This window comes from Alosa alosa, chromosome 19 (genome assembly GCF_017589495.1).
Source record: "Alosa alosa isolate M-15738 ecotype Scorff River chromosome 19, AALO_Geno_1.1, whole genome shotgun sequence".
In the NCBI taxonomy this organism is placed as follows: Eukaryota; Metazoa; Chordata; class Actinopteri; order Clupeiformes; family Clupeidae; genus Alosa; species Alosa alosa.
Genome location: NC_063207.1, coordinates 6965216 through 6989816, shown reverse-complemented (window position 1 = coordinate 6989816; position 24601 = coordinate 6965216). Strand labels below are relative to the sequence as shown.

The following is a 24601-nucleotide window of genomic DNA, read 5'->3' as shown; positions in this document are numbered from 1 at the left end:
AGTCAGACAATACTGCAAACTCGCAGTCTTTCTAACATTACATTATGTATTGTGTGTGTGTGTGTGTGTGTGTGTGTGTAGAGAGAGCGGTATAACTGTAAGCACCCATTGACCCTGACAAAAATGTAGGTGCAGAATTTCTCCTCCCCCCAGCCCAACACACATGCGGCAGATATAAAACACCCCCACACACACATACACACACAAACCATCACTTCTATACCACCCACCCCCTTCGTGTGGTGAACACATCAGTGGGTAAATCTGCTGAGCTGGACAGCAGAGCCAGGCTTCACCTAATTAGTGCCATTTGACTTCCTGCTTACGTGTCCCTTCCTTGTCAGAGGCCATCACCACAGTGCAGCTGTCGGACTGTTGGACTCAAGTGATACTCTTGACCATCGCCTCAGAGTTCAGATCTATTCGACTCAAGTGCTACCTCAAGTGCTACTTTTGACCATCACCTGCAGTGTTCAGAGCTATCCGACTCAAGTGATACTCTTGACCATCCCCTGCAGTGTTCAGATCTATCCTCTTGCCCATCCCCTGCAGTGTTCAGATCTATCCTCTTGCCCATCGCCTCAGTGTTCAGATCTATCCAACTCAAGTGATACTCTTGACCATCTCCTCAGTGTTCAGATCTATCCAACTCAAGTGATACTCTTGACCATCTCCTCAGTGTTCAGATCTATCCGACTCAAGTGATACTCTTGACCATCGCCTGCAGTGTTCAGATCTATCATCTTGCCCATCGCCTCAGTGTTAAGATCTATCCTCTTGACCATCGCCTCAGTGTTCAGATCTATCTGACGCAGATCACTCCGTGTTCAGATCTATCTGACGCAGATCACTCCGTGTGTGCAGATCACTCTGTGAAGAAACAAAATGGAGGCCAGAGGAGGTCTGGTTCTGGTTCTGGGCTGGATGCGTTTCAGAAGCTGCTGCCATTATGTCTTAGGGAAGGGATGTTAATCACACACACACACACACACACACACACACACAAATGTGACTTATATATTGGTGTGCTCAGCGCAAGGGACATTAAATCATGTTCAAACTTTGCTGGGGTGGTGATGACTATGAACACTCTGTATAGTAATGTCTATGTGATGAGTCATTTGAGCAGTGACAGTGAACACATGTGACCCTTAGACTTAATGTTAAAAATAAGGAATAAAAAACAAACAAAAAGAGTGTTATAAAAACACTGCACCAGAAGAAAAAAAGACCAAACTCCCATCAAAGGAGTTTATAATTCATAGTGTTGCTGCTCCTAAATAATTCAGTCGTTGCACTCTGTGACCTATACTGTGTCTCCTCACTGCCGTTCCAAGTCCGAGATGATAGGCCTACATACTGCTGTTTGTTTGTCAGTAGCTCTTATCATCTCGATTCTCACATGGACTTGTGGCTGTCTAAAGACCCCAAAAAACGTTAATTTACTGTATTTTGGTTTTGTGTTATCTTAAGTTGCATGAATCTTCATTTGTGATATGGCTCATGGTTTGGTGATTGCATCTGCTGTTGTTGTTTTAGTTTGTCTGTGCCTTGCCCAAACTGTTTGACTTCCATTTCCACTTCGGTCTGACTGGAGACTCCTACACCAATCTATTGTTTGAAGATATTGCGCAATATCTTTAGTCTGTCAGATAGCCTCTCTCTATCACTTGAGGCATGGACTTTTGGCTGACCGTTAGTAATGTTTGCATATGTATATATTGGAACCTCGCCTGTTCTTCAATTGTTCCTCTATCTGTTTCACTTTCATGCGTGTTGTGAGTGTGTGTGTGTGTGTGTGTGCTTTTGGGACTTTGGATGCCTCAACCCCTCCCTCATACACCTCTTATCTATGTAAAGATTAGCTCTGGACAAACACTGGACCTCTGCTCAACCCACAGTAACCAACAGCTAACCATGCCTGCAGACAGGATCTCACAGACAAACAGCAGTTGGCGGCGGTCTATTGGTAATCTAAACGGGCATCTCCGCTATGTTCATGGCAGGGAATGATCCATCTCCCTTCTCCATACAGGACATATTACTTTACCAGTGAGAGGGAGGGCCAGGGAGTGTCAGCCATGGACAGGGAACGCAGTGTAATTTAACCATCCCCAGATGTAGGCATGCGTGTGTGTGTGTGTGTGTGTGTGTGTGTGTGTGTGAGAGAGAGACATAGAGAGAAAGAGAGTGGACGAGAGATAGGGAATCTGTGTGTGTGTATGAGAAAGAGAGAGACAGGGAAAGAATCTGTGTGTGTGAGAGATAGTGTGTGTGTGTGTGTCAGACCTAGTCTTATGTCAAGCACGAAGAGGAGGTACCACAGAAAGACAGCTGTCCTCAGGATTTTACACACATGTACAAAAACAGACCCACAGGCAGGTGTACATGCATACACACACACACATATATACATGAAAACAGGCACACATAGACATGCATGCATATGCATACTTACACATGCATGCAGAAACAGACTAATATGCAAAGTGCATTTTCTGCACAAACACACACACACACACACTTAAGATTGATATTTATGAGCACATGCTTGTCCTCACATAAAGAGACATGCACACTCACATGAAAAAAGCAACAAAACAGCACTTATACACACACACACAGTTTCATACACACATAAGCATGCAAACATGTGTGCAACTTTACACTGGGGGAATGGCAGTCTGCTTATTCATGAACATCTCTGTTTTCAGCAGATTTATGCCACTTACTGCATATTCATCTTCTCATTAGCTGGTGTTAACCTCTACTGGGGAGAAAAGCGGAGAAGCCAAACAATGAGGAATGTAAAGCTGCTGGGATTTACGCTGTCAAAGTTCAAAGTCACGCTCAGTGAGCATGTCAGCACTTTGGAATTAATTATGCAAAACAAGCAAGAAATAATACTGAAGTTTCACTTTTTTCCCCATTTTCTGGTGTGCAAGATGCGTGGTGTTTACAGTTACTTGAGAAAGTCGGCTGAAAGGATTCACTCTGTCTGTGCTTGTGTGTTTGCCACTAAAATACACATGAATCTCTCAGGGTTTCAGGTATACAGTTGACTGTGCAAATCTGGTCCTCATCTGGCTTTGCTCTGGCCCAATGCTGGTCCGGATATGGCCCAATGCTGGTCCTGATATGGCCCAATGCTGGCCTTGCTCTGGTCGAATGCTGGTCCTGATATGGCCCAATGCTGGCCCTCATTTAGTCCATGACCGGTCCTAATCTTGCACAAATCCATTCCTGGGTGTTTGCTCCAAGTCAGGTAGCAACAGTATCACTAACAGACACAGGCTGTCCTATCCTTCTCTTTATGGCCATAGTAGCCTACTCTTTCCAGTTCATCACCAGGAACATGCACCAACTAGGCTATAATAACATGCTTTTAAGAAATCTATTAATTGTTGCTCTTCCTGTTTTTCTCAAAAGCAATCTCTGCATGGTTTGGTGAGGCTGTACTCTGATCTCTTTACATAGCCTAATAGTCTGGTAATATCCCTTTTGATCGGTGTCATCAGATAAATCACACATAATTACTGCAATTAATGGAAGTTTCACTGTAAAATTGGCTAAAAGCTTGTGAATGCTGATGAATGAGAAACACTTGGTTGTAGCCTATGAAGGCTAGGACCAGACCGAAAACGAGGGTATGTATTAAACATAGAATGACCTTTGTTTCGATGCTACCGCCCACTTCCGGCTCACAGGTAAAAAAATGACGTCACACGGATGGTAACTCTAGGAAGGAGGCAAACACGTACAGATTTTAATGAAGGTTTTTTTATGGGATTACAAGTTACACCCAACACATTGAACAGCCCTGCGGTGATTTAAGTACGTTTTAGGCATGTGTGGCTTTGGTAAGTGTTAAACCGGACTGGATGATTTGCATTGAGGTTTATTTTGCAGTGTAAAAGTATCTTGCCCTAGCCTACGTTTCTTTCTTCATTCAACTACGGCCTTTCGCCTTGGCAGATACTCTGATTAATTATTCTGAGCTCTATTATTAAATAGTTCTTATTAATATGTAACATTAGATCTGCTTAAATTATTTTAAAAAATGCCTAAAATAGCCTTGATTTCAACATCTTTTTTATTCTAAAGATGCTGAAATCAACATTTGTAGCAGGCCTCTATAACACCTAACCGCTATAAACAACACTATGTAGGCTTGGTTTGGCTTGGCTTGGCCTACACGTTGGCTAGGTATCCGTAAAGGGGAATACGTTTTTCTTAATCCTGGGGCAGATAAAGAGAAGGGGCCGGGTTGGCTCATGAAGAAGGGGCTCATTCTCATCCTGGTCGGCCACATCAACTTCATCCTGGGAGCCATCGTGCATGGCAGCGTCCTGCGGCACATTTCCAAACCCAACAACGAGATCACCACAGAATTCACGGCAGCCAACATCATATCCGTGACCTCAGCACTGCTGGTGAGTGAAGTTATTATAGCCCACATCGCTAACACCACCGTTACACCTGTGAGATTGGCATCAGATCTAGTTATGAGTTTGATGAGAGAAACAAGGGGACCGTTTATGTTTTTGAATGGATAGTAGGACTTTTGTCAATTAAACTAAAAACAACCATGGAAAGAATAATTTCCCCCATATCGTTGCCTTCTCCCTGTTCTAGAGCATCGCCTCTGGAATCATCGCGATATTGGTGTCAAGAAATGTGCCAGTTCGGAAACTGGTAAGCCCTTTTGATATTTCCTGATTGAGTGGCGTTGTTGGTGTTACTGAACTTTTGCTCTGTTATTGTTTCAGAGCAATGAAGAGTAAGGAATGCAATAATTGATTTGGGTGTCAGTGTAATAAATAAGGGCCGTAGATATCGGTAGTCTTTAGAATGAGTCTGATACGAATATAGAATACATAAGTAAATGTCATCCCATACAAAAAGGAGTGTGTGTGTGTGTGTGTGTGTGTGTGTGTGTGTGTGTGTGTAGTTGTTTTAAGGTGGTTGCTGACCTCTACTGCCTCCTCTAGCACATAGGTCTGGTGGTGAGCTCTGCTGAACGCGCTGCTGTCTTGCGGCTTGCTGTGTGTGTGTGTGTCTGTGTGTGTGTGTGTGTGTGTGTGTGTGTGTGTGTGGTCATTGAAGTCTGCTGCGTCCTGTAGCACATAGGTTTTGTGGTCAGCTCTCTGTTGAAGGTGCTGCTGTATGTGATGTGTGCGTGCGTGCGGTCATTGATGTCTGCTGCGTCTTGTAGCACATAGGTCTGGTGGTCAGCTCTCTGCTGAATGCGCTGCTGTCTGCGGCGTGTTGCGTGGGGCTGCTGATAGCCATCAGTGTGACTGTGTCAGGAGACGGAGCTGGACTGATGAAGGGCTGCAAGAACGCCAGCGAGGTGCCAATCAACGCCCGCACACCCATCTTTGTGGAATGCCCCTTCGACACCACACGCATCTATGTGAGTCTCTCAAAACACACACACACACACACACACACACACACACACACACGCACACACTATGTCAGTCTCCAGAGCCGGACAGTAACGGGGTACATTTACTTGAGTACAGTACTTGAGTACAGTTTTGAGGGATCTGTACTTTACACGAGTATCATTTTTGGGGAGTACTCATGACTTTACTCAAGTACATTTGAGAGGCAAATATTGTACTCTTTACTCCACTACATTTCTATCCATAACCGTGACTACCCGTTACTACTTCTAAAAAAAAAAAAAAAAAAAAGAAAAATCTCGAAACCCTCAATTTGTTGTTTCCCTCTCAAAAGTGATTGGATTGTGCAGGCGCCACTGATTGGGACAGCCTATCAGCAATCACCTTCAGCTTTCCGCCAAAGTCAACTCCATGGTTAGATTTAGATAAGAGACGAAACCATGGACGAAACAATGGCTGAAGACGCAGCAGGTCCATCCCGGGAATGTGCCAACCTGTGGCCCCACCTCGCCAGACTATTTCAATTTTCTGAACAAGTTAATGATAGTTTTTGCTTCAAGTGTTTCCATTACAAAATAGTATTTTGTATTTGAAATACGTATTTGAAATACATGTATTAGAAATACTGCCCATCCCTGGCAACATGGTAAAAAAATGAAAATTACTTGATTTTACTTTCAATTCCTTTTACATTCTCCAAGGTATTAACATTAAATTGTTTCATAACTCCATGTAGGATGTTTCTGTACATAAATGTAAGCACTGTAGGCAGTAGTAATGCAATATTTAGAAAATGTACTCTTGATACTCAAGTACTTTTAAAAACAAGTACTTTAGTATTTTTACTTAAGTAGACATCTGACTGTTGTACTTTTACTTGTACTTGAGTAAAATTTAGCAAAGGGTATCTGTACTTTTACTCAAGGAATGAAGCTGTGTACTTTGTCCGCCTATGTCAGTCTCTCACTCACATACACACCCACACATCTCTGTGGACTGTACCTTCAACTGTGCCTTCGACACGCACACATGTCTATGTCAGTCTCTCACTCACATACACACCCACACATCTCTGTGGACTGTACCTTCAACTGTGCCTTCGACACGCACACATGTCTATGTCAGTCTCTCACTCACATACACACCCACCTTCCACATACACCCACCTTCGACTGTACCTTCAACACACACACACACACACACACACACACACACACACACACACACATACATGCACATCTGTGGTTAAAGGTTTTGGCACAAGCAGAGGTAATGACCTCAGTCCCAGACTAAACAAGCACTATTGAGATGCACAGTGCGTCTTCAAGCGTTATTAGCTTGGTTTGTTGCAATTAGCATTTGATTGATCACTCAAGGATGGCTGTTAGTACAAATTGATATCCTGTGTGTGTGAGAGAGAGCGAGGAGGAGGGAGAGGGAAAGACAGAAGCACAGAAAGAAAGAGGGATAGAGGGAGTGGAGAAAAGAGAGATAGAAGAGGACACCAGAGGAGAGCAGAAGGTCAAACCCAGAGATTGTGTGTGTGTGTGTGTGTGTGTGTGTGTGTGTGCTCCTTGAGTTCAGGTGATAATCCGTGTGTGTAATGGTTTTGATGAATGGCTTGTCTTGCTGCCTCGCCTGTGCTCATCCGTCCTCGTCTCCTGTTGCAGGACACCACGATGGCCCTCTGGTTTCCCATGCTGTTCCTGGCGGCCCTGGAGGTCGCCTTGTCCGTCTGGTGTTTCGTCATCGGACTGACCCTCGGAGGCATTGGGCCCTGCGCTCGCATATACAGACTACAGGTATGGTGTGTATACACACACACACACACACACACACACACACACACACACACACACACACACACGTCTATGTCAGTCTCTCACTCACATATACACCCACATCTCTGTGGAATGTATCTTCGCCTGTACCTTCAACACACACACACACACACACACACACACGCCTATGTCAGTCTCTCACTCACATATACACCCACATCTCTGTGGAATGTATCTTCGCCTGTACCTTCAACACACACACACACACACACACACACACACACACTATGTCAGTCTCTCACTCACATATACACCCACATCTCTGTGGAATGTATCTTCGCCTGTACCTTCAACACACACACGCCAGAGTTTTCAAATGAATATGGGGCCGACAGCGTTTTTAAATCATCCCGTTTCAGCAGCTCAGAAACACCTTAGTAGTGTAGATGAGACTAAATTGTAACAAATGTCAGATTACACATACATACATACAAGACCTATATGGCTGGATGGAATGGTGTCCACACACACACACACACACATACATACAAGACCTATATGGCTGGATGGAATGGTGTCCTCCACACACACACACACACACAAGGCCTTAATGGATTGGCGGAATAATGTCCACACACACACATGCACTCACACTCACACACCAGGTGGAATGGTGTACTCAGACATACACGCGCACACGCACTCATACACACACACACACACACAAGGCCTTGATGGCTGGGTGGAATAGCATCCTCACGCACACACACACACACACCTTAATGGCTGAGCGGAATAGTGTCCTAATGTAATCTCTTCCTCCTGACCAGTATGGGGATGAGGCGGAGGCTTTCACACCCAGCAGAAGGCCAGAAGGGACCACCGCCCAGGCATAGACAACGACCCTGGACAATGGGGTGAGACTCGTGTGTTATTTAGCACAAACACACACAATTAGTACTAACCTTTAACACCTGCTTGATAGTTTCAGTGTGTTAGGAACCACTATGTGTTGGTCACTGAGGCCAGTGTCAGAGCATGTGTACAAAGCTTGATGTATCTGATTATGCAATCATGGATGCTTGAAGAGGCAGAGGTCAAATAAAATGGTCCCATAGTATCTATGTGTGCAGACCTTCAATTTATAGCATACTCTATTAAAAAAAATCTGGTATGCCTATAACACATTTTAGATTAGATTAGATTGAACTTTATTGCCATTGTAGAGTACAAGTACAGAGACAACAAAATGCAGTTAGCATCTAACCAGAAGTGCAAGAAATCAGAAAAAAAAGTAAACAGTTTGGTAGTGACAGGTAGTGCAGTGTAAACAGTATATGACATATAGTGCCATGTAGACAGTAGTATACAGTTAAGCAAGTGGTATGGTTTAGAATAAGGATATGTGCAGTGTATTAACAGTTAAGAGCAGAATAAATACAGTATATACAGTGTAGTAACAGCAACATTGTAAGAGCAGCAAAACATTTTTTATTTTGTCTCTCACAGCAGGAGTGGGATGATGATGATGAGCACACTAATCCTGACTGCTCCACACCATCCTGGACTACCATCCTTGTATGAGGTGTTTATAATCTCAGTGCTGAGGCAGGTTCTCCCACTGTCTCAGAAGTGCCATCATGTGTCCCGTCACATTTTAAACATTTTATGAAATATTTTTTATCTGTAGAAGAAATGTTTATTATAACAGCAGTTTTGTATTAATATGCTTAATATGCTGGGACAAGATGTCATATTACACAGCAGAAGCATACCTGCCTCTCAGTAAAGGGGTAAAGTATTATGCAGTACCCAGAGCTCAAGATTCCATAAACTACCCAATTTACTGTTGATGTGAAAACCCTCCACTGTTCTGAAACATTTCTTAAGTTAATGGACAGCTGTTTGTCTGACAGCTCTCCACATGGCCAGCCTTGCCTCCTGAGGTCTAAAGTGCATTAAATCAGCCCTGCACATCAGTGGTGATGTGGGGAAGAGAGAGGGGGGCGGGGGGGGGTCGCGGACCAGCTTTGGGGGTTGGAGGTTGGAGGTGGAGGGTTTTAGGCAAGCTTTTCCAATCTAGCCCTCCCATGTTAATCCTTAAGCGCTGAAAGGCCAAAATAAATATTGACATAAGGATGCGACTGACTGTCAAAACAAAGGGATTTCTCCAGGCCAGGGAACTTAATGCCCTCCCATACACTCCACGCCCTACCATACACTGTCTGCGCAAGGCCACCCGAGAGCCTTTTGGGTGCCCTCTGGACATCACTGAAGGAAATCAACATAATTAAATGTGTATTTTATGAAGACTGTGCATTTCATTTAAGTTTTTGTATTGTGATTTTATATGTTAAATATCTGAAAATTAAGTACTGTATTCTGAAATCTGATTTTGCTTCAGTGGGCAAGAAAAAAAGTGCCCATATTTTAAAATAAAGAATACAAAATAGTTTATTTGGTAATGTTTTGTTGCAAATATATACATTTATTTAGGCACTTCATTTCCAGACAGAATTGTGGTAATGAAATACTACTTTTCTGTATAGGGGTATTTCATCTTCTACTGTATGATGGGAATGCTTTAGTGATTAGTGTATGGTTCAGTGTTGATGTTTTTTTGTGTGTGTAAATTGTGTCAAATCTAACTCGATTATAAAATTGTGGTAGCACAATTCAGGCACAATTCAGCACTTCAGGCAACTCTCGCACTGAGCCAAGGAAAATAAGTTAAAAACCCTTTATTTAAAGCTGGGGCATATAGTAAACGCCTTTTCTTCTAACTCAATTATATTTCAGTGCATGGTTTAGTCATTGTCTTTGCTGTTCCTGCCTCCTGACTGATTTTGCGCCTCTCTAGTCTGGTCCTGTGTGTGTGTGATAAAGCCAGCTGTAACGCCGCACTAACTCTACCGTTAGCGGTCGATAGCTATGCTATAATGCCACACATTATGCCAGCGCAGTGCTGGGGTTGAGTTTGGTGTGGTGTCAGTCTGGTCCGTTCCACTCTGGTTCCGGCCCTATTCTTTCCTCTGGCATTGTCACGCTGACCTGTTTCACTTCATTAGTCCTGGCCCATTGTCTCCCCCATCCTTCCAGTCTGGACTTATAAAGGCTTCCTATCTCTGCTGCTGTTTTATGAATTATATACATTTGTCTGTGTTTTCTGTCACTGTGTGTGTATGTATGGTAATAGGCAACTAATACTGTATTGTATTAGTGCCTGCCCTAGTGCCCATACAGTGAAATATACAGTTTTTTTCTAATTCCTTATTTGAAATGTGGAGCAACCTTGGCATATTCATGAATCCTGTCATGTGTTTGGCATATTTTGGATGGTAACGGATAGTAACTTGTGTCTAGGAATAATTTGTTTCTATTTGATCATACTGTACTTGTTAACTTGGTGAACAATCATCATCAAAAGAAAATTATGATAAACACAGTTGTTACAAGTTAAAGTTTTGGAAATGGAAATTCACTATAATGTGAAATTGTATTAAATAAAACAAATTGTTGACGTTTCATTATAATACTAACGTAAACAATCTTACAAATCAAATTGTAGCCTACAAATGCGAGTTAATGTATCTGTTTGTTCAAGACGCCCGCGTTCTGCGTATTACTTAACAGTTCCAATAATAACAAGCACACAGCTGTCAGTCAGATCCTATGGCAAGTAGGCTTCAAATTGATTTTATTTTACATATGGAATATAACGCACAAATCGCGGTGCGCATCCTTTCTCTCCCACAGACATGCGCCGTGGGCAGAAGGTGGGGCGTATCAGAACGGGAGGGGGAGTTTCGGTTGGGAATATGCAAAGCAACTACCTCCTCCACTCGGCTGTTACCGTTCATGTGCGTCTGTTCCTGCCTGGGTCGGGTGGGCACTTGGCTCTTCGTATCTCCGTAAACCAACGTGTAGAGTTGTTTTTAATGCGTTTAATGCATTTGGAAGGCTTGCAGGGACCAGCAGACTTGCACTGAGCGATCGTATGCGAAGGAAAAATAAACGGGACCTGCAGAAAGGAATCAGACAAGGGGACTGGGCTTATTTTTCCAGAGCAACAGCGACAAACACAGTAGCAGAGTGAGTAAGTCACGTCTCCAGCACACCAGCCAGTAAAAGGTGAAGTTTCCTTCTTTTTTGTATTTCAAATAACATTTTAAGTGTTGCTGCAAGGTGTGCGCATGATATTGATCTATCAACACTTTCCCAAATTAAAAAGAACAGATTTGGTTTTATGAAATCAATTAAGTTTGCTACCTTATGGCACTCGTTAGGTCAACAGCGACTTTACGTCTGAATGGTGTCATTCGTGGAAATTGTGAGATTGCCGGTTTTAGTAACGCTACATCAGCGAGGTTTATGGCAACATTGTAATTAGCAATTTCCTGTTGGTTAAGGTAGCCTAATATAAATGTATATTTTCAATTAGTATAACTGAAGAAGTAGTGTAATTTTAAAATGTACCCCCACCTTTGTTGATGCAGCCTAATCCCGTTGTATAATGTTCTACACTGCACCGGCGTCTCCAAGGAAGCGTGTACTTAGGTTACATTTCAGTCAATTTGCTGCGAGTGGTGTTCTGCTGCAGGAGCGGTGTGAGAAATTCCGGCTGCACGTTAGATGGTCCATCAAGCTCACACAGACGTGTGGCGAGGGGGGATGGGATATGGTTTTGCGTTACTTGGGATTATTTGATTGAAAACTCATTAAACATAGCCTATTAGACATAAGAAAGACTCATAAAAGGATGGGATTGTAAGAAGGGCGTGTTCGGTTTAATGCTGATCTCGGAGAGAAGGTAGTAGCCTATCCCCGGCGATTTCATTTTATGCGGTGTAACAACCTGGGCTGTCGTGCATGACAGAAGCAAATAGCTGATGAAAAGAAAGAAAAGTGAAAACCTTCGGATTTTATCGCTTCATGTTTGCCCGTAGGTGCGATGTCTCATGTAGGCTAATATGTGTTCTGAGAAGATAGGCGTCTAGTTTACTCATGGAAACTACTGACACATCTTTTTGTCACATCTTTTCCTTTGCGTTAGTATTTACCCAGGTGCCTTAAATGTGGGTGCATCCATGCTTATCCAGGACTCCGAATATCCAGGAGTGCTCTCAGACTTTAGTCTTAACAACCCCTTACTGTTGTAGAACATATAATTCATGCATATATTAATTGGCAGTTGAGGATGCATGCTACTTATCCTGAAGCTGAAGTAGTAGAGAAAGGTTTTGTGCAAGGAATATGCATAGTACTAAAATGTCTTGCGTCTCCTGTAGTGTGTAGGCTCCTTTATGGTTTTGCTTGGAAAGATTTGCTAAATAAATGAATACATGTAAATAAGAAACATTCTGGAGTTGTACTACTGAAACTATACTGAAGTTGTTACTACACAGACCCATTTGAGTGGCAGGGTAAGTGATTTACTTAATGTTTTAATCTGGTGTGTTCACAGGGACGGGTGAATGCACCTGTGCTACAGTTACCTTGTCAGACCAGTAGCCGTCTGCGCGGGTTTGCCTACGTCTGACGGAGGAGAGGAGGCGTAGCGTGAATGTGAGGAGAGGCCGCCGGGTGGTTTGGCCGGCTGATCAAAGCTCTGCAGTGGGCACTGACCCAAGAGAGCGACGGGTCTGCCAGCAGGGAGCGGAGGGAGGGGGAGGGAACGCCAGCCAGCCAGCCAGACTTCCATCCACCCGGGGCCCCGTCGGGCTCCCTGGAGACCCCATGAGCTGGAGGCAGGGCCCCCTGAGGGGGCTGGCAGCCTCGCGTCCCACCCCAGAGAGTCTAAGCTCCCTGCCCCGCCAGTATACTGGTGACACTGGATGTCGAGAGGATTAACCCCGCCCCCACCCCATCACCACAACAACACGTCCGACACCTCTGCAGTAGCTGACCTCTTGTTACCTGGTTACCCAGGTCGTGACCCAGAGATGCCCCCCTGGCAAGCTGTGCCCTGTAGCCCCGCGTGGGGACATGGCACCAGCCGTGAATGGGTGCCCATGCACGTGCCCGCACCGACACCTCCACGCCTGCTGGGTGCGCTGGTGCTTGGCGTCCTGCTGTTGAGCACCAGCTGTGGTGCCATCCACTTAGACGCGGCGCAGAGCCACAGCACCTTCACCTGCGAGCCCATCGGCCTGCGCATGTGCCAGGACCTGCCCTACAACACCACCTTCATGCCCAACCTGCTCAACCACTACGACCAGCAGACTGCCGCTCTGGCCATGGAGGTAAGGAAGGGGGGGTATCAGTGTGTATAAGTGTAAGTATAATTGGGGGCAGTCGTGGCCTACTGGTTAGCACTTCGGACTTGTAACCGGAAGGGTTGCCAGTTCGAACCCCGACCAGTAGGCACGGCTGAAGTGCCCTTGAGCAAGGCACCTAACCCCTCACTGTTCCCCGAGCGCCGCTGTTGATGCAGGCAGCTCACTGCGCCAGGATTAGTGTGTGCTTCACCTCACTGTGTGTACACTGTGTGCTGTGTGTGTTTCACTAATTCACGGATTGGGATAAATGCAGAGACCAAATTTCCCTCACGGGATCAAAAGAGTATATATACTTATACTTATACTTATACAACTTGTATAAGTATATATACTCTTTTGATACCGTGAGGGAAATTTGGTCTCTGCATTTATCCCAATCTGTGAATTACTGAAACACACTCAGCAAACAGTGAGGTGAAGCACACACTAATCCCGGCGCAGTGAGCTGGCTGCTACAACAGCGGCGCTTGGGGAGCAGTGAGGGGTTCAAGGCACCTAACCCAAGGCTTTAGCCGTTCCTACTGGTCGGGGTTTGAACCGGCAACAAGTTGCCGGTTGCAAGTCCGAAGCGCTAACCAGCAGGCCACGGCTGCCCCAATGGCTGTGGTGGTTGGTTTGAAGAATTAACTTGAATGCAACCGTTTTTAACAAATTAGCACAGCGTGGTTATGATGCTAACCAGATTTAAGCACAATTTAGTACAACCTGGAAAATCATTGTGTGGTGGTCAATGTTGATATTGTGGTGGGCTGCCACAAATAAGTCAATGTACGGGAAGCACTGGGATGGGAGATGCCTCTTCGCTCTTTCGTCCGGGAACATGTCTGGCAGTAATATGTTCTCTGTGGTCTAATAGTGACCGCCTAAAACAGTAGATTTCAGAAAATAGTCACTGTGTGTTTGGGATCCTACAGACATGCCTGTGTGCTCTGACATCTGCTTGTGTGTGTGTGTGTGTGTGTGTGTGTGTGTGTGTGTGTGTGTGTGTGTGCAACCATCAGTTCTGTTTTTCTGGTGGTGGTCTTTGCTTGGTGTGTCATCATCAGACATTTTGCAGAGTGTCCTCTTTATAGTATCTCTAGAATGGAATGGGGGCAGTCAACTCAACATCAGAAAATACAAATGTAAACAGAACAGCTTCTCCAACTCAAATTCCATTTTGGTACACAGCCAGCACTACTGATAGCCAGTGTTGGGAATGTTACTTTAAAAAAGTAATTAGTTATAGTTACTCACTACTTGTTCCAAAAAGTAACTGAGTTACTGAACTGAATTACTCTATGATAAGAGTAACTCGTTACCAGGGAAAGTAACTATTTGCGTTACTGTTAAAAAACCAAAGTTGCTATATGTCAAAGAATTTGGATTTTTTTAGCAGTTCTGAGCAGCCAGTTGAAATGAGTAGAACAGACAGGTGTTTGTAGGCTACATAACTTTCAATATTTATTAGATAGATAGATAGATAGATAGATAGATAGATAGATAGATAGATAGATAGATAGATAGATAGATAGATAACTATAGATACTTTATTGATCCCCAAGGGGAAATTCAAGATTGCATTCAAGATTCTTGTGCCTATTGCACATCGACAGACCTACTGTCATAGGTTTTTGTTGTGAGGCAGAAAGATCTAGCTTTTGCTGCTTGTAGGACTTTGCTCCGAGTCTTTCTTTGCTAGTGGATGGTGAGCTATCATCTGTGGTGGAGGTATCAGTGTTTTTGGCCACTAGCTTTAGATGCGTGTGTGAGATGCTTCATTAAAGTAGAGTTGCTTACAACGGATGTCGACTAAGTCTTCGCTCCTGGACATAATGTACACATTACATGCACGTTCTTGCCTTTGACCACAATGAATTTTAAGTAGTGCTTATATCTCCACCTTGAAAATGCCAACTTTTCATCGGATTGCTCCAAACCTCTAGCCTGGAAAATCCAGACCCTGATAATCTAGAAAGATTAAGGAACTGGCAAAGAGCAATGTACTGGCCCAACTCGAGGGGCGGCAACAAGCATGCATTTAAAAATCTCACTGCACGCAATTGGATAAAACTAGACCATGTTTACTCTGAATGATTTCGGACTTTGACGCAATTGGATAACAAAACGACCAATGTGTACTGTCCACCAACGTTGCAGCACTGTCTTCATCAGTTTAGCTGGTTCCCCGGAATGTTGGGGTAAAAGTAACATGCATCATTGCTCTTTGCCAGAGTGTCTCGCAGAGACCATTGTGCTCTCGCGAGAACTCTGGATTTCGAGGGTACCAGACCTCTGCTGTTTCGTCGAATCTCTATTTTAGCTGTTGCGGTGTGTGTGTGTGTGTGTGTGTGTGTGTGTGTGTGTGTGTGTGTGTGTGTAAAAACACTGGCGTAATTAGCTTAATTACGTCGTTATTAACCCACCTCCTCACTAGCTGTGAGCCAGGGGTGTGTTCGGAATACACAGTTTATTCAATCAATGCATAGTAACGCACCGCATGTAACGTCCAGGAACGTTAACGGCGTTGTAACGGCAGGAAAAGTTATTAGTTAGATTACCCCGTTACTGAAACGATAACGTCGTTACCTAACGCCGTTCTTTTAAACGGCGTTATTCCAAACACTGCTGATAGCAGAACGTGTTTTGGAGAGTTTGACATTTTCATTCTGCCTCAGGTAATGATGAACATTAGCCTGTGTACATAACACACAGATACAACCCACATATCAGGGCCGGATCAGTGCCGGATCAGGGCCACATTATGGCCGCATCAGGGCCACAGCAGGCTGGTTTTTCTCCAGATTAAGCGGCCATCTGAGTCTGTCATCTGTCTCCTCTCTAGCATCCCCTCTCAAACACCCAGATTGACCTTGACGCAACCACAACTGTGATGGCTTGTGTGTGTGTATGTGTGTGAGTGTGTTGACTGACATCTGTGTGTGTGTGTGTGTCAGTGTGTGTCCGTATTCTTGTCCTACATCATGTACATGTCCACATGTGAACCACCCACCAATCTCCACAAGCTCTCTCTGACCTGTAATATGGGTGGATGGAGGAGTGTAGGCGATTGCTTTCACTGACTTGTGGCGTGGGTGGGTGGGAGGGCAGGTGGGTGACTCCTCTCACCGACCTGTGCATGGGTGGGTGGGTGGGTGAGTGAGTGCTCTCTCTGCATTACAGTGTGGGTGCATGTATGCATGGGGGAACAGCACATCTCCACCCTCATAGCTCCACCCTCATAGCTCCAGCCAGACTTGCTCCCTTGTGAATTCTGTAGACAGCATTTTTTATTTCCATGTTTGCTTCATAGACTGTAAAAAATATGCTTCTTCATACCATATGTATTATTCACATGGATAATTGGTGAAATCTGCTTCTTGTTTTTGATCAAAGCTACATCGAGATCTAGTTTTTAGCCTACCCGTTTATTTGAAGCGTAAACAGAGAGAGGGATTGAGTGAGCATGTTGGTAATTGTGGCCATGGGAATAGTTAAGTTGAAGTTCAGTTGATTTAAACTTGGACTATTTTAGACCTAATTACATTTAAATCCCCCGAGATTCACAAACATAATCCATGTAATCAGTAGCCATGGAAGATCCAGCCAAACGGCACAGAACTGGCTAAAATAGCAGGAGAGAGTCAAAATAAATCGCAGCGCATAAAATAAGATGTCTCCGTAATCGCTAAACACAAGAGACGCCAGTAATTCAGTGATGTGTTAACTATCCTCCAGGGACTGACCCCACTTTCAGATGGAACAAATCTACTGAGGAGTGGGAGTCGACATGTCGCTGTTTTAATCTCCACGGCAACCCAACCAGAGCTTGGCGGGAGTTGAAACTGACTGCGCCTAATGTAGTTTATGATGTGAATATCACACCACTACATTTTTCCCATGGGATGATTTTAATTGAATAAATAAGTTAGCCTTGGTGATGCTTGTGCAAAACAGAATAATTAATGCTTTAGGGACTTTTTTTTCAGCCAGATGTGTGTGTGTGTGTGTGTGTGTGTGCCATATATAGTAACAGCGGGCAACTCTAGATTGGCTTTGGCTCTGAACTGGCCAGCATCTCCTGCTAGTGTCTGGGCAAATGCCACAGTAACTATGGGGAGTGTGTGAAGCATGTTATCATATACCCTGTAGCACTGTGTGTTAGCATCACTGATGCACTAGCAGAGGAGGAGGACTAACATGTTTACATGCATTTAAAAAGTTCAGTTTTGGTCGGTCTAACACAACAACGACGCGTCATAGTAAATGTACTGATAGAGGCCCTGTAGCTCTGTGTGCTAGCATCGCTATGTAAACGTACTGATAGAGGCCCTGTAGCACTGTGTGCTAGCATTGCTATGTAAACGTACTGATGGAGGCCCTCTAGCTCTGTGTACTAGCACTAGCTGATGCACTAGCTGACCTCTGTGGAGGAGGACCAGGCTGGACTGGACTGGACTGAAGCCCTGGCAGTCTGTGCTGGCAGAGATGGAGATCTGTTAAAAGCCCATTTCTCCCCCTCATACAGCACTGGCAGGCAGGCAGGAGGATGGATGGGTGGGTGGTTGGGGGGGTGTAGGTGAGGAGCGGGTGGGTGCGTGTGTGGATGAGGGAGCGGGCAAGCGAGTGGGTGAGCAGGCGGGCAGGCAGACGGATGGACTGACAGACAGGCGCTAATGGTGCCAGCTGGTTATTCAGCACCACTAACTGGCTCCTAATCTGCTGTGTGGCCTACAATGGGGGGATTGATCAGCACGGAGAAAGGGAGAGAGAAAAGGGAGGAGAGAGAGGGAGCGAGAGAGGGTAAGGAGGAAAGAAAGGATGAGACAGAGGGGTTCCCATTCTCCCACTTTCCCTCCCTCCCTCTCTGTCTCCTTTCTTCCCTCTTTCTCCTCTCTCTCTCCCTCTCCCTCTTCTCCCTCTTTCCCTCTCTTTCTGCTGCAGTCAATTAAGTCTCAGTGGAGGGCAATAGCACCCAACCCACGCTCTCTGATCTCTCTCTGTGTGTGTGTGTGTGTGTGTGTGTCAGTGTCAGGTCTCTGTGGGTTGGAACAACATCCTAGGTCACGTGAGGTGGGAGGGGGGGCGGTGTGTGTGTGTGTGTGTTGCAGAGGTGGTAGGCTCCACCTCCCAATCTCTTCTGTTCCAACTGTGGTGTGTGTGTGTCCTCACCCCTCCCTTTCCCCATGGATGTATGTAACATCACTCCAGGGACGTGTGTGTGTGTGTGTGTGAAACCAGAGATAGGAACGGGGACCAGCACTTCTTGTCTTACCCCTCCCCCTACCCTGTGCTCGCAGAGAAGTGACAGAAGCGTGTGTGTGTGTGTGTGTCGCGCGTGTGTGTGTGTGAGGCGTGTGTGTGTGTGTGTGTGTGTGTGTGTGTGTGTGTGTGTGTGTGTGTGTGTGTGTGTGTGTGTGTGTGTGTGTGTGTGTGTGTGTGTGTGTGTGTGTGTGTGTGTGTGTGTGTGGCTGTACCACGCCTTTTCCATCCTTACCGAATAGGGAAGAACAGGTTCACCGCTCCGGTCACAATGTGTTTTTGTCTGACATCCGTACGCACGTCTCAGGCTTGCTGGAGAGAGCAGTGTGTGTCCGTTCAGTGTGTGTGTCCGTTCAGTGTGTGTGTCCGTTCAGTGTGTGTGTCCGTTCAGGGGAGGAAAAGAAGGAAGCTTGTGTCCAGTCCCACTGACCGTCTCTGCAGGCTGTCCTGCACATCGCTCTCCTCTTCAGCGTCTCTGCAGGCTGTCCTGCACATCGCTCTCCTCTTCAGCGTCTTGGCAGCGATGTGCGGGGGCGATTATGTGAAGAGCTCGCGGCACATAACTGTGGGAAACGCTTGGCTTCATTGGTATTTTTGACGCGGCTGTTTACAAAAGAATGTTGCTTTTCTGCTTCATCTCCAGGCTGGACTGTTTGCCTTGTGAAGAAGACACAGCTGCCGTCTCAACTCCATTTAAAATAAATAAATAAATACAAATATTACCTCCAGCATTTTGTGGAGATGTATGAGAAATACAAAGTTCGTAAGCACAAGCTCGGCTGAGCTGAGCGAACAGGGATACTGAGCGACGTTGGTGAATAACTAAAGTCAAGGTCGTTATTGGGGGTCTTTAGATTTGTGTGGATCTGAAATGTATGAGCGGGAGATTAGCGGAATCTCCGCTGAAGGAATAAAATGCGTAAATATAGGTTATCCGTGTCTTATGTTCTTAGGCTGAGCTGGACTCATGACCTGCGGGTTTCGGGAGGGAAGAAAGAGGTCATTTTCTTGGCCCTGATCTGCTTGTTCACACGCAAAGCCGCAAAGCTGCAAACCCCCGAGAGCCCTTTGCTCCCGACTGCCCCATGCAATCGCCGCAGATAGTGTCAACAAAAGGAGAGATCAGGGAGAGTGGACAAAAGAAAATATCAGCACATTGAAAATGCCTTGAATTAGACAACCATTCATTTGTCCAGCAGCCCCTACAAACTCTCTCTCTCTCTCTCTCTCTCTCTCGTTCGTTCTCATAGTGCTATCAGCAGCACGTGGCGAACATTCATTTCCTCTCGTGGAAATATTATCCCCAAACTAAACCTGCTTAAGCCTGATGTTGCGACAGATTCTCCGCTGCTTTCAAACTCCCTCTCGGCAGCCTGGCCTCTCTCCATCGGCCGAGATGTGTGTCTCTCTGTGAGTGTGTGTGTGTCTAAGTGTTTGTGTGTGTGTAAGTGTGTGTAAGTGTAATGGGTGTGTGTGTGTTGGCGTGACCCGTGCATAACCTCCTGGTCGCAGACGCCTTGGGGTGCTGCGCTGGCTGTCTGCGCTGGGTAGTGCGTGGCCCTGGCGTGGGCAGAGAGTGGCACAGACGAAGGGTGGCGTGGCGTGGCGTGGCGTGACTGATGGCCAGGGTGACGGTGCTGGTCTGGGGCTGCCAGTGAACCCCAGTTAACCCCACAGCACAGAAAGCACAGCATTCACACACAGTCTCTCTCTCACACACACACACACACACACACACACACACACACACACACACACACACACACACACACACACACACACTCTCTCTCTCTCTCTCTCTCTCTCTCTCTCTCTCTCTCTCTCTCTCTCTCTCTCTCACACACACACACTCACACTCACACACTGTCTCTCTCTCTCGCATGCATACATGCACCGCAGACACACACACACACACACACTGTCTCTCTCTCACACACACACACAAACACAGTCTCTCACACACACACACAGACAGTCTCTCTCTCTCACACACACACACACAGTCTCTCTCTCTCTCTCACACTCACTCTCAGACTCACACTCACACTCACACTCTCACACACACACACACACACAGTCTCTCTCTCACACACACACACACTGTCTCTCTCTCTCACACACACACACACTCTCACACACACACACTGTCTCTCTCTCGCATGCATACATGCACCGCACACACACACACACACACACACACATACACACTGTGCTCTCTCTTGCACGCACACATGCATACACACACACACACAGACACAGAGACACAGACACACAGATCACGTTCGCCCAACAGTACAGCAAAATAGCATAGCTGATCAAAGAGGAAAGGCTACACTGCATACAACAGTCACACACAGAATCACACACGTGCACACACAGGCAAGCATCCAGAAACATAAGCGGCACCATTAATAGAGACGAGCGGAAGAGACGCCTCATGGGCCGGATGGGAGGAGGAGAGCAGCAGGCAGAGTTTGGTTTGAAGGAAAAGAACAAGTGATGAACATTGAAGTAGAAAGGATGGACACAAGCACTGGTGGTGAATCCCTAATGATGACGAGTGCTCCCGGAGTTAGCGCTAGTTTTGTTCAAAAGACCCCTGTGGCGTGTGTGTGTGTGTGTGTGTGTGTGTGTGTGTGTGTGTGTGTGTGTGTGTGTGTGTGTGTGTGTGTAGAACAGCTTTGGGTGAGATGGCCTCTACTAACCCTCTCCTCCTCTATAGTTCCTTTATTTTTCTCTTCCTGCTGCCTCTCTCTCTTTCTTTCTTTCTTTCTTTCTTTCTTTCTTTCTCTCTCTCTCTCTCACTCCATTTCTCCATCTCACTGCCTCACCCTCCTTAACTGGGTACAGGAGTAGCCATGGCAACAGTCCTTAATTGTGTCGCCTCAAAAGGACATGCATTACTGCCTGCGTGTGTGTGTGTGTGTGTGTGTGTGTGTGAGCAAGCGAGTGGGAGAGTCGTTCCCAGAGACCCCTGACCCTAGAGGATGAGGACTCCTCAAAAAGGAAAAAGGAAAAACAACTCCCTCGTTCATGAAGTAGAAAAGGGGGGAAAAGAACTGCTCCTCCCTGACTGAGGTCGCTCTGTATTTGGCATCAGTGGTTGTCATGGCAGCAAGGACTGGAAGCAGAGTGCTGGAACAGGAAGAGTGAGAGGAGAGGAGGAGAATGAGGAGGAGAAGGAGGAGGAGGAGGAGGAGAAGAAGAGAGGAAAGCAGACAGGAGGGGAAGAGAGGAAAGCAGACAGGAGGAGGAGAGGAGGGAATAGGCGAGACAGAGAAGAGATGAAGTCAAGGACGGGTGAATGACGAGAGAGAGAGAGAGAGAGAGAGAGAAAGAAAAAGAAAAAGAAGAGGGAAGCAGCACATTCTTTTCCTCTGCCTTTTCCAAAGACTGAGAAAAGAGCGAAGATTAAGGAAATAACTCCACATTTGTCCGATCACACACTCCTCCTCCTGACCCCCCCCACACACACACACACACACACCCTCCTCTACCGGGGCATGTCTCCATTGTGCAGAGCCGTGCTGGTGGGTTGCCCGCAGCCAATTGGTTTGTGCAGCGCGCCGTTTATCTTCGCTCGCCCCGCGGTCACTAAAGGGCTGGCTTTCATCCCCTCGTGTCGACGCACGATACTCTCCCATTCAGGCTCATTCAGAGCCACCCACAGACTGGCCGGCCGTGCCTACCCATCCTCCACGCTGTTGCTCTCATTCACACACACACACACACACTCACACACACACTTACGCACGGCCTCACACACACACACACACACACACACACACACACGTGTGCACCCGTCACGCTCATGCCGATGTCTACACCAACATCCCATCTGACCTCTGCTTGTCTGGAGGTTAAACTCGCCCATGCATCCTGAGAGAGAGAGAGAGAGAGAGAGAGAGACACAGACAGACACAGAGACAGACAGAGACAGAGACCACACACACATTTACATGTACACCATCCCTAAAAAAGCTAGAGCACAAACTCAACAGCCCAATGACACATTCAATCTCTTTCTCCCTCCCTCACACACACACACACACACACACACACACAGAGAGAGAGCTGAAGTAATTAAGCCTGGAGTGCAGACTGAGATGTCTGATGAACTCTGACGCTTTGGGTCTCTGTGCCCTCTAAGATAGATAGATGGAGTGAGGGAGGGAGAAATATAAAGGAAGAGAGGGAAGAAGAGAGGGATAGACATTGAGTGAGGGAGGGAGAGATAGGACTGAGACAGAGGAAGAAAGATGGAGTAAGGGTAAGGGAAAGGGAGAGAGAGAGGAAGAGAGAGAGTGATGAAGTTTGATCCAGAATGACCTGACAGTGTTTGGCAGTGTTTTGGGATGGGGGCAGTAGACATGTTATATAAGAGCACTCTGACACATCAACAGCACTTTGGGCAGCAGCAGGCTGTGTGTGTGTGTGTGTGTGTGTGTGTGTGTGATGGTGGTGGTGGTGGTGGTGGAGGGGGCACCACTGGAAGACAGTGGTGCCCACACAGGGCTATTTTTAGCCAGACTCACATCCCCAGTCTCAGACAACACAACACAACCCAGCACAGGACAGGACATCACAGTGGCATTCTGGGAATGAGGAGGACCCCCACACCCTTGCCCTGTCCTTCACACTAGCTTTGGGCAGGATGGCTGTTGCCATGGGTACCATTTAATATTAGTTAGAGAAAGCTGTTATATAGGCTAGATGAAGTAGGTCGTCTTTAAGTAGCAGACGCTTCTCTGGGTCGTCCCTGTCATGTGCGGGGCTCCTCTGAGAGGGTGAACCCATCATCATCTTCATCATAATCATCATCGTCGTCGTCGTCGTCGCCGCCGCCTGCTTTCTCGTGGTATTAAATTTGTGAATAGATTTTGCGTAGTCTATGCGTAATGTGTGTACACACACACACACACACACACACACACACACACACGCATATATATATATATATATATATATTTCTATTTCTATTTTTTTTGCATAGCTCTTTCCTGGGCTGAGCGGAACTAATAACAGTCCTCCTCTCTGAGCACCACATGTTAAGGAGTGGGGATACAGAGTACAGACATATCACCCCTGTGTGTGTGTGTGTGTGTGTGCATATGTGTGTGTGTATGTGTGCGGCGTGACACTGGCCTAGAGAGAGAAAACGGGTGAAAGGAATCTGGGATTCTAAAGACTCCCCTCCCTTTTGAGTGACTAATCTGCTGGGAAAAGATGGCGGCTTTATCCATGTGCCATGAATATCGTGCAAGGAGCTTTTTCCTTCCTTCCTCTTCCGCAGTTGGCACCAGAAGGTGTAAAACAAGCTAGAGAGCTCTCCACCTGCTCAAGTAGAGAGAGAGAGAGAGAGAGAGAGAGAGAGAGAGAGAGACTGTCATGTGTGCCAAGATCCTATGTCAGACAGAATGAAAGGAGAGGAAGGAAATATTAGAGAAGAAGGGAAGATAAATGGAGACATGAGAGAGAGAGAGAGAGAGAGGGGCGAGCTACAAGGTGCAGTAATGAGGAGAGGAAGAAGGAGAGGTGTGTGTGTGTGTGTGTCTGTCTGTCTCTGTGTGTGTGTGTGTGTGTGTGTGTGTGTGTGTGTTCAGCCAAGTCTCTCCCCACCAGCCGTCACTCTCCTGCCGCCAGCCCAGAGAGCCATTACAGGGAGCTGCCCACCAAATCCTCCTCCTCCTCCTCTCTTTAGACACCTGGGTCACTCCAGACTTGGCATCACACTTCCAGCCTTTCTCTCTGTCTCTCTCACTCTCTCTCTCTCTCTCTCTCTCACTCACTCACTCACACACACACACACACACACACACACACACACTCTCTCTCTCTCTCCTGTCAATATGTCGTCCCCACAGTCTAGTTAGAGAGCTAGCATTATTTC

The 24601-nt window shown here is 46.1% G+C and overlaps 2 protein-coding genes across 5 annotated transcripts in view; both read left to right on the top strand.

The window, feature by feature from the left end:
• Positions 1–3696: 3696 nt before the first annotated feature.
• On the top strand, positions 3697–9191 carry LOC125284437 (keratinocyte-associated protein 3). 2 transcript variants are annotated; one of them, XM_048228380.1, is made up of 7 exons: positions 3697–3860; positions 4249–4433; positions 4636–4695; positions 5216–5416; positions 7082–7213; positions 8023–8109; positions 8705–9191. In XM_048228380.1, exons 1-6 carry the CDS (start codon positions 3848–3850, stop codon positions 8086–8088), a joined length of 657 nt encoding a protein of 218 aa, XP_048084337.1. In that variant the 5' UTR covers positions 3697–3847; the 3' UTR covers positions 8089–8109; positions 8705–9191. The 2 variants fall into 2 exon arrangements, with proteins under 2 accessions (XP_048084337.1, XP_048084336.1); XM_048228379.1 differs by having other exon boundaries at positions 8702–9191.
• A 1860-nt stretch (positions 9192–11051) lies between these two features.
• Positions 11052–24601, top strand: part of LOC125284436 (frizzled-3-like) — a 32061-nt gene continuing 18511 nt past the window's right edge. For all 3 annotated transcript variants that reach the window (XM_048228377.1, XM_048228375.1, XM_048228378.1), the window contains exons 1-2: positions 11052–11323; positions 12657–13434. In XM_048228377.1, coding sequence (XP_048084334.1) covers positions 13027–13434 — 408 coding nt within the window. In that variant the 5' untranslated portion in view covers positions 11052–11323; positions 12657–13026. The remainder of the gene's footprint in view (positions 11324–12656; positions 13435–24601) is intronic.

Coding starts and splice junctions, on each gene's coding strand:
- LOC125284437 (XM_048228380.1), top strand. Junction 4,434..4,635: donor CCGTGACCTCAGCACTGCTG/GTGAGTGAAGTT, acceptor TCCCTGTTCTAG/AGCATCGCCTCTGGAATCAT. Junction 4,696..5,215: donor ATGTGCCAGTTCGGAAACTG/GTAAGCCCTTTT, acceptor TGCGTCTTGTAG/CACATAGGTCTGGTGGTCAG.